Here is a 10,215-nt window from a genome sequence, read left to right as displayed (position 1 = left end):
GTGGGATCTAGTTCCCTGACCAAGGAGGGAGCCCAGGCCCCCTGCACTAGGAGCATTGAGTCTTAGCCACTGGACCACCATTGAAGTTCCTAAGCTTGGTTCCTTTAAACAGCAGTTCTTTAGAATGGGATTCCACATAAAAATGCCTGTTGACACTTCTGCAGGAAGACATTTACTCCAGGAAAGAGAGGGAACCATCATTTTCTCCCTGTGGAAAACTCTTTCTTGATGTATCAGGGGTTCTCAACTCTCCATCTGGTAGCACATGAGAACAGTTGAGAAGATAAGAGATATGCATAGTAGCCCCAAGCAGGAAACAACCTAATGTCTATCATGAGGAGAAGGAATAAACAAGTTGCAGCACATACATGCCCTGGAATGATGACAATCCACTGATAATGCACATGAATGAATATCAAAAACATTCACTGAGTGAAAGAAGCCAGATACTAGGATGTGTACAGCATTATTCCATTCATATGAGATTCTAGAGCAGGTAAAACCAATCTGTACAAACAGAAATCAGACTAGTCAGTCTCTAGGACTAGAGATGGAGACTGATAGGGAAGAGGCATAAAAGAATTGCTTTGGGGTCATTGAAATGTGGCTATATACATATATATATATATATATATATATATATTTGTCAGAACCCTTTGAAATGTACACTTAAAATGCGTACCTTTGGGGCTTCCCTGGTGGTCCAGTGGCTGAGACTCCATGCTCCAAATGCAAGGGGCAAGGGTTTGATCCCTGGTCAGGGAACTAGATCCCACATGCCACAACTAAGACACGGCACAACGAAATAAATAGTTTTTTTAAAAAACGGGTATCTTTTGAAAGTGAAAGAAAATGAAAGTGAACTCACTCAGTCGTGTCTGACTCTTTGTGACCCCAGGGATGGTAGCCTACCAGGCTCCTCCATCCATGGGATTTTTCCAGGCAAGAGTACTGGAGTGGGCTGCCATTTCCTTCTCTCTGCCTTTCCTTCTCCTTTTACTGTATGTAAATTATTCCTCAACAAAGTTGACTTTTAAAATACAGATGTTCAGGATTCACCAGAGACCAGTTGTCAAGTTCTCCAGACTAGGACCTAGCCATCAGCAGTATTTAAAAGTTCTCCAAGTGGTGATTATTTGTAGCCAGGGATATGAGCCACAAGACTTCCTCTCCTCAAGGGATGGGGATGAGGTTAGAGGACAAGTGTGCATTGTCCCTTCCTGGAAGCAGAGAGAGGAGGAAGTATCTGAAAGAGAGGAAGAACAATGGGGGAAGGTGGGGTAATTTATCCAACCTCCTGCCCCAGTAGGTCAGAGATTTCAGGCTTCACATCTCACCTTATTTTCTTCCTTCTTACCTCTTCCCCTGGCTCTTGGGGCTACAGGTAAGGTCTTCTGGCCTAGAAGGAGAAGGCTTAGGGTTTAGGAACTAGGGCTGGAAATCAGGTCTCCTCTCCCTCCCCACCTGGCCTCTTTGGGAGTACCAGGGAGACTTCCTCTGAAGTTTATGCTGAGGGCAGGTCCTGAGCACAAGTCCCCTGTAATAACTCCAAGAGTTTGGCCAGAAAAAGAGGGACTGGTCTCTGAGGGTGTCCTTCGCAGGGTGGACAAGGGCCCTGACCAGTCACCCACAGCCGGGACCCCAGGGCATCCAGTAGGCGCTGTAGGTGGAACACAACAATCCCCACAGATGGGCCCTCCTCAAACCCAATCACAGACAGCTCCAGCCGGAAGCAACGGAGAGTCTCAGCAGGACACACCTGTAGAGACAGAGTGATCTGGTGTCTCTGGGCAAGGGCTGATCCCAAGTCCTCACCCCACAGTTTCTGACTTGTAGCCTGAAACAAGCCCCTTCACCAATCTAAGCCTGTTTCCTCAGCGGTAAATGGAGTTCTGAATAATCCCTACCTTTACTAGAAGTGCAAAAAGATGTTCCTTCCTTAATACTTCCACGTTCTGATTTTGTTAGAACAAGATACTTTACTGCCGTCTGCTGGAAACTGACAAATACACCCAGAATGAGAATGCTGTCCTTGTAGGTGTGGGACCCCTGTGCAATGTACAGCCTTCACATCCATACGTGACAACTCTGTTTACCTTGTAGGGTCAGTGTGAAGAGTAATTAAGCTAATATGCTTAGGACTTCCCTGGTGGTCCAGGGGTTAGGACTCCGCGCTGGCGCTTTCACTGCTGGGGGCTCACGGTTCGATCGCTGGTCAGGGAACTAAGATTGCACCCCTCCAAAAAAAGGCCAATACACTTAAAGCATTTAGACCAGCACCAGGCACCAAGTAAGAAACTATGTAAGAATAGCTGTTATTGGGGCTTCACTGGTGGTCCAGTGGTTAAGTACCCACCTTCCTATGCAGAGGATGGGGGTTTGATCCCTGGTCTGAGAACTAAGATCCCACATGTGGAGAAGCAACTACTGAGCCCGTGTGCCACGATGAAAGATTCCAGGTGCCACAACTAAGACCCAATGCAGCCAAACAAATAAATATATATATATATATATTTAAAATAATAGCTGTAGTCATTAGCATCCTTTGTTGCTATTATATTCCAATCACTGTACTAGGTGTTACAGACAGCTGTGAACAAAATACATTTGTCAAGACTGGGGGTGGATCAAGAATCGGACAGCCAGAATACCAGCCTGCCTGCCTCCTGGCCTCCAGTGTGTCCTGAGCTGGTGGATTCTCCATAAACGTCCAACCTCAGTAAGGAGGGAACATGATACTCACCAATAGATTATCTGGGGTGAAGAGACTACCATCATTTTTGTTTTCCTGTAATTGTGGGGTAGGAAGGAAAATCAGATCTTGGAGAGGGAGAGACTGACCCTTGCACAAACATGCCACCCACCCCACTCCTTAACTAGCCTGCCCCTGTCTGCTGGCTCTTCCCTCCCTCCTCACCAGCATCTTCGTGATGGCAACGAGGAAGTAGAAAGGCTCCCTCGGGCAGAGGGGTGGTCCTAGGCCTCCCAAGGGCAGCACCAGCAGGAGGGTAGTCCAGAGAAGCCACATGGACACCTTGCCCATCCCCAGACTTTCTCTGGTTCCAGCCTGGTTTCCTGGAAACAAGAGGTACAGAGAGAGGGAGCAAGCTGGAAAACAGGGGAGAGGAAATGCCCCGTCCCTGCCTTTCCATCTCTACTCAATCCATAGATACCTGGAAGTGTACTCCCAGAGGCTGGGGGAGATGGTGAGCCTAGAGTAGGGAAGTCATGGTTCAGAGAACTCTCTTCCCTTCCTTTCCCCCAATCAAGATACCAGACTCAGCAAGGTTATTAGGATCATCCTGGAGAGACCGGAGAGTTTAGAAGTGTCCCCTGTCCCCCAAACAGCCCCATGAGGCAGTCCAGAGTGTGTCCAGCCTGAGCATTCTGTGGCCTGTTTATCTTCCCACTGGAAAACACCAGTTAGCTTTAATCCTGCAGGTGCTTATTTGGGAGTCTTTGCTGTCCTTTCTGGAGAAGGCAATGGCACCCCACTCCACTACTCTTGCCTGGAAAATCCCATGGGTGGAAGAGCCTGGTAGGCTGCAGTCCGTGGGGTCGCTAAGAGTCGGACATGACTGAGCAAATGCACTTTCACTTTTCACTTTCATGCATTGGAGAAGGAAATGGCAACCCACTCCAGTGTTCTTGCCTGGAGAATCCCAGGGACAGGGGAGCCTGGTGGGCTGCCATCTATGGGGTCGCACAGAGTCGGACAGGACTGAAGTGACTTAGCAGCAGCAGCTGTCCTTTCTCCTATTTCTGCCACAAGTGTCTTGGAATTTTCACGCCTGCCTGTACCTGCTGACTTCTTTCTCTGAGCGTTGGCCTCTGCCTCTGTCACTTGTGACTTCTGGCTCCATCTCTGATTGACCCGATGTCTCTCTTCGTTTTCCTCTCCTCCGTTGGTCCAGCCTTTGCCTTCTCCTCCACGTGCACCTCTCTCTCTGGTGTTGTGTGTCTGTAGGTCTGTGGGTCCCTCCAGGTCAGCTTCTGGGTCCTTGCTGCCTGTCTCCCCGGTCCCTTGCCCTCTCCCTCTCACTCTTTTGGAGCTGGACTCTGAGCTGCCGGTTCCTCCCTTTGGCCCAGACCCGCCCACCAATCGTCACTCTGTTTCCGCCCTCCAGGCATCCGTGAGCCACCACGCCCCTTTGAACCTTGAACCCCAGACCCAGAGAAACTGAGGCAGCCGACTGTCTCCTGCACCTGAAAGGAAGCTCCTGGCTGGGAAGGGAGCATCCTGAGCAGTGGGGAGCAAGGAGCTACCCCATCCTCAGGTTCCTCAGATGGGGGTGGGAGGACTGGGCATTTTTGGGAAAGGTAGATTTTGAGAGAGGGCTCTGAGAAGGATATAGATTTTGGTTTTTGTTTTGTTTTAAAATAATTTATTTGGCTGTGCCAGGTCTTAGTTACATGGAGATCTTTGATTTTCTTTGTGCATGAGTTGCAGTATGTGAGTTCTAGTTCCAAGACAAGGGATGGAACCTGGGCCCCCTGAGTGGGGAGCAAGGAGTCTTAGCCAGCAGGGAAGTCCCGGGATGAAGATTTTGTGAAAACGGGTTCAGAGGGGGCAGCAGTTCTGGGAAAAGTGGATTAGGGGAGAGAAAGCTTCTGAGGGAGGGGGATTCTAGGCATTGTGGATTCTGAAGAAAGGAAGATTCTGGGGGAAAAGAGGGGTAAGAGGACCCTGAGTGGAGGGAGATTTAGGCAAAGAGGGAGTCTAAGATGAGGGCTCTGAGAGAATTTTGGAAGGAGACTCTAAAAGGAAGAAAGTCCTTTAATATTTTTTTAATTTACTTATTTAACTGCACCAGGTCTTAACTGGGGCATGTGGGATCTAGTTCCTTGATCAAGGATAGAAACTGGGCCCCTGTATTGGGAGCTCAGAGTCTTGGCCACTGGACCACCAGGTAAGTTCCTAAAATGAAGGGAGTTTTGGTGAAAGGTTCTGGGGAAGGGGCTCTAAGAGGAAAAGGATTCTGGGGAGGATGCTTTAAGGAGATGGATTCTAGGAGGAGGGGTATTCTGAATCCTACCAGGATTCTTGAGGAGAAATTCTAGAAGATAGGAAGACTGCCAACTGTGAAGCAACCTCCTGGTGGTTGCTTTCCCCCTGGGAAAGACGGGGGTGGGCAGGGGGTGAGTGTGCACATATGAGAATCTATTGAGGATGGGAGTGAAGGGAGATAACTGAAGAGTCCAAACGCAAATGTGAGCTGGCAGTGCCCAGTGAGAACTGAGGATGTGAATTATGGCCTGTCTTCACCCTCCTCTCTCCTTGGAAGAAAACCTGTGACACGCCTAGATACTGTATTAAAAAGCAGACATCACTTTGACGACGAAGGTCCGTATAGTCAAAGCTAGTTTTTCCACTGGTCATGTAGGGATGTGAGAGTTCAACCATAAAGAAGGCTGAACATTGAATAATTGATCCATTGGAATTGTGGTGCTGGAGAAGACTCTTGAGAGTCCCTGGAACAGCAAGGAGATCAAACCAGTCAATCCTAAAGGAAATCAAGCCTGAAGATTCATTGGAAAGACTCATGCTGTAGCTGAAGCTCCAATTCTGTGGCCACCTGATGCGAAGAGCGGGCTCATTAGAGAAGACCCTGATACTGGGAAAGACTGAAGGCAGGAGAAGGGTGCGACAGAGGATGAGATGGTTGGATGGATCATCGCCTCAACGAACATGAGTTTAAGCAAACTCCGGGAGATAGTGAAAGACTTGGAAGCCTGGCGGGCTGCAGTCCACGGGGTCCCAAAGAGTCGGACACGACTGAGTGACTGAACAACTCGCCTTTTCGGGCCGGCCCCCGACACCGCTCAGGCCAGTCCCTTCCACTCCCAGGTCCCGCCCCCTCCGCTCCGCGGGCCCACCTTCCGGCCGCCAATCCAAAGTCCCGCCCACAAGCCGTAAAGCTCTCTCCCGTCGCAACGCTGAGCACAACGCGCCTGCGCAGACCCTGAAAAGCGGCCAGGGTGGCCCCGCGCTTTCCTTTTCCGGTTGCGGCGCCGCGCGGTGAAGATCTCGTCTCTACGCCTGCAATCATGCCGTCTAAGGGCCCTCTGCAGTCGGTGCAAGTCTTCGGACGCAAGGTGAGACGGGCGCCCGATGGTAGGAACGAGGGGAGGCCCGTGTCGGAGAGGCCTGTGGGAAGGCATCTGGGGTCTACTTGGAGCCGAGGCCCAGAGCTCACGTGGCTCCGCTCTCTCCCCCTCGCTTTCCACAGAAGACGGCTACGGCCGTGGCGCACTGCAAACGAGGTAACGGCCTCATCAAGGTGAACGGACGACCCCTGGAGATGATCGAACCGCGCACGCTGCAATACAAGGTGCCGGGATTGAAGACGGGCGTTTGGGTTGAGTGGAGGGCTCTGGAGACGGAGATGTTGAAATAATTGGGTTCCTGGAGTTCGTCGATCTTGGAAACTGAAAGGTCTTGTGTCAACAGGGGACGTTTAGAGGCTGAGTAGGGAATAGAAAAAAGGGATATTTGACGATGCAGCTGGTGTTGGGGGTTCAGGCGATATTATGAAAGCTTGAATTGAGAGTGGAAACGTGGATGTTGAAGATTAAGCAGGTGCTTAACTGGGTTGTTTGGGAAGTCACTCATTTGGGACGAAGTGGCATGGGGGCTCCCAAAGTTTATGGGGCCTGATGACTTGCAGTAAGTTAATGGGGGACGTTTTACAGTAGTTTGCGCACTCTTGAGGACAGGAATCAATGTTTTGTTCCTCAAAACATTGTGACTAAAATAAGGTTTTGAATATTGTAGGTACTCAGTAAGCATTAGAAGAACAAGAACAGAAGTCCGGTTTGTAGTGCTTGGCTGTGAAAGGAATTCCTCTCCCCTCCCCTTTTAAGCCTCAGTTTCTTTTTTTTTTTTTTCCTGAATAAAGTTTTATTGGAAGGTCTCAGTTTCTTTGGCTCAGACTGGAAAGATGTCTGAGTCTGATTTCTGCCTCTTCTAGCTGTGTTATTTGGGGCAGTAACTTCCCTTCTCTGTAAAATGGAGATAGGTTGTTCCTTGAAGGCTGTTGTGAGGGTAAATTGGATTCTCCCTGTGAGGTTGTTGGTGTGTGTGATGTGTGAGAAAGTGAAGAACTGTTTACATTGCAGGGTTAGTTAGACCTTCGTAGAGCAGGTAGATGAGTATTGTGGCTTATTGTCACTGATAGTTTACTCAAAGGCTTTGTGTGTACATCCTGTATTGAGTGCTGGCAACAAAGCAGTGACCTGGATGGTTCCAGGGCCTGCCCGCCTAGAGCTTCGAATCCAGTGGGGGACACAGAGTGGACCCAATGCCAAACACTGCTCCCAGACAGTCAGAACTGGGGTAGACGTTCCCAGAGAAGGTTTCTGACTCAAACTCGGGTGGAAGGGTTAGAGCAGGGGTGGAGGAGACTTGTGAGCTGAGGCCTAAAGTAGGTAAGTCAAAGTAGAGTTATAGCATCGTAATTTTTCTGGAAATTTGTGCGGTGCAAAGGGAGGGCAGAGAGCTCAGGTGGGGAGAGCACCTGACAGAGCCCAGGAATGGGTTTTTTCACCATTTGGGGCAGGCTTAGTGGCTGCAAAGGTTTTCCTTACTATTGGGCTAAGGTGCCCACATTCTAAGAATCAGGTTTAAAAAATAGGTGACCTGATGTCCAAAGAGCAACGCAGGAGGAGGACCCGCTCAGGCAGGATTCAATTTGACTTCAACAAACTCTTCTTTCTTAGAAACCTCCCTGCTCTGCTGGCTGTGTATAGGGGGCTTTGAGTAACAGCCCAGCCGTCTTCCACTAATACTTTGAGGCCAGCAGTGGCAAGAGCTACTTGTAGAGAGCTGTGGAGGAATGTTCCGTGAGGTGGCTCAGTGGCAGGTTGTGATCTAAAATCCTGTAACGTCTCCTGTTACCCTAGCTACTGGAACCTGTTCTGCTCCTGGGCAAGGAGCGATTTGCTGGTGTGGACATCCGCGTCCGAGTGAAGGGTGGTGGTCACGTAGCCCAGATTTACGGTGAGTCCCGGACACTGGGCACATAGGTGGGTCTGAGGGCAGGGTCCCATCCCTAGGTGTTCATAAAGCTGATGTACCTTTTGTCTGTGTCTTCCTCACAGCCATCCGCCAGTCCATCTCCAAAGCCTTGGTGGCCTATTACCAGAAATGTGAGTGAGGGTGGGTCCTTCCCAGCAGGTGGGTGGGGGCGTGTGAAGGGCTACAAAGAGTGGGAGGACACTTGCTGGCGTCTAAATCTTCTCACGTCCTTTCACCTCCAGATGTGGATGAGGCTTCCAAGAAGGAGATCAAAGACATCCTCATCCAGTACGACCGGACCCTGCTGGTAGCCGATCCCCGTCGCTGCGAGTCCAAGAAGTTTGGAGGCCCTGGTGCCCGTGCCCGCTACCAGAAATCCTACCGATAAGCCCATCATGAAGACCAGGGTTTCTCTTTATAGCACCTTTATAATAAATGTTGTGGGATTTAAGGTTTTAGGAACTATGCTGTGGTCTTCTGTGGTGGGACTTTGTCTAAAAGGAATGCAAGAAACACCCCCAGAAGCCTTTCTAGAAGCTACCACCCTGATTAGGAGGTGGGTAGGAGAGATGGGCGGGACCAGGCCTGGTCTCAGTTTCTCTGAACTTCGAGTCCAGTGTGTGAACACAGCTCAGGTGGGCTTAGTTCCTGGTCATTGGTTGTGTGAGTGTCCTTGTGGGTTTTATCTCCTTCAGTCCTTTTGCTGTTTTAATGGCATATCAGAGAAGAGCAGGGGAAATGTGTAAGATCAGTAATCTTTAATAGAAAGTGAGGAGAGGTCTTTTAAGTCAGCAGCTAAGGGCCATCCATGCATGTATTGGGAAAGGAAATTTTTTAATGCCAACCTGTAGTGTAGATAGGATTGAGGTGGGGTAGGGGTCTGTAATCCCCGTTGTGGGTAGGTGCGTGATTTCCCCTGACTGGTTTCATCCTTCAGGATGTCGATGGTAATCCCCACTCCCCATGGCCTCCTTAAAGCAAGTCCCAGTTACGCTCAATGTGACTATCCTTATGGGCCTGGGAATACGTAGATCTGAGGACATGTTCATCTCTTGTGTCTGCCATGTGATGATAAGAGCTGATGTAGGTAAACTCAGTTGCTGCCCCTGGGCCAGAGAGATGTTACAGCACTTCCGTCATGGAAGAAAGTTCTGGGGGATGGTGCTGGTATATGGAAGTAAATTGTTTGTGAATTAAGTTGCCCTCAGTTTCTTTCCGCATATTTAAAGGAAGCTAGTGAGCATCGTTCGGAGAAGGCGATGGCACCCTACTCCAGTACTCTTACCTGGAAAATCCCATGGATGGAGGAGCCTGGTGGGCTACAGTCCATGGGGTCGCTAAGAGTCCGACATGACTGAGCGACTTCACTTTCACTTTTCACTTTCATGCATTGGAGAAGGAAATGGCAACCCACTCCAGTGTTCTTGCCTGGAGAATCCCAGGGAGGGGGAGCCTGGTGGGCTGCCGTCTGTGGGGTTGCACAGAGTCGGACATGACTGAAGCGACTTAGCAGCAGCAGCAGTGAGCATCATTGGGGTGGGAAGGGCATCTGTCCTTCTTTAACAGCCTTTGCAGCCAGCGATCTGCCCCCAAGTGGGCTTCCTCACTACTTCTGCTGAGCAAACTGTTAAGAACATCATTACACACTTGATCAAGGAGTAGTTTCACCAATTTTCTTTATAAAAGGAACTTGGGAGGGCTTCCCTGGCAGCTCTGGTAAAGAATCCACCTGCCAATGCAGGAGACCCGGGTTTCGCTGCCCTGAAGGTCTCACACGGGGTGGAGCAGCTACGTTGTATGCCACAGCTATGGAACTTGTGCTCTGGAGCCCGTGCACTACAGCTAGAGAGTAGCCCTGCTCTGCAACTAGAGAAAACCTGTGCGGCAACGAAGACTCAGCACTGTCAAAAACCGGGAAAGGAACTTGGGATTTACTGTATGTTTGCCCTACTGATGAAACAGGAGCCACATGTGGCCGTGAAGCTGGGCTGCACTGATGAGAATGTTTACGACAGGACAACCTTGTGGGATGGTACTGAGGTGTAGAAAATAGATATTACACACAGAGGTATGGTTGGTGGAGCTCCACTAGGTGCCATCTCTGTGAGGTGGGTGGCAGGCAGGTATCTTCACCGCAGCTGCTGGGAAAGTTAGTGCCGTGGCAAAATAACCACCTCACCAAGTTTTGCATTGAAGCT

The 10,215-nt window shown here is 49.9% G+C and overlaps 1 protein-coding gene across 2 annotated transcripts; it reads left to right on the top strand.

Moving 5' to 3' along the window:
- Positions 1–5,976: 5,976 nt before the first annotated feature.
- On the top strand, positions 5,977–9,180 carry RPS16 (ribosomal protein S16). Of its 2 annotated transcripts, none has more exons than XM_068991948.1 (5): positions 5,977–6,096; positions 6,231–6,332; positions 7,903–7,999; positions 8,101–8,148; positions 8,260–9,157. In XM_068991948.1, exons 1-5 carry the CDS (start codon positions 6,049–6,051, stop codon positions 8,403–8,405), a joined length of 441 nt encoding a protein of 146 aa, XP_068848049.1. In that variant the 5' UTR covers positions 5,977–6,048; the 3' UTR covers positions 8,406–9,157. The 2 variants fall into 2 exon arrangements, with proteins under 2 accessions (XP_068848049.1, XP_068848050.1); XM_068991949.1 differs by having other exon boundaries at positions 6,021–6,096; positions 6,231–6,281; positions 8,260–9,180.
- Positions 9,181–10,215: the final 1,035 nt, after the last annotated feature.

This window comes from Capricornis sumatraensis, chromosome 20 (genome assembly GCF_032405125.1).
Source record: "Capricornis sumatraensis isolate serow.1 chromosome 20, serow.2, whole genome shotgun sequence".
In the NCBI taxonomy this organism is placed as follows: Eukaryota; Metazoa; Chordata; class Mammalia; order Artiodactyla; family Bovidae; genus Capricornis; species Capricornis sumatraensis.
This window is presented reverse-complemented; position numbering and strand designations above follow the sequence as displayed.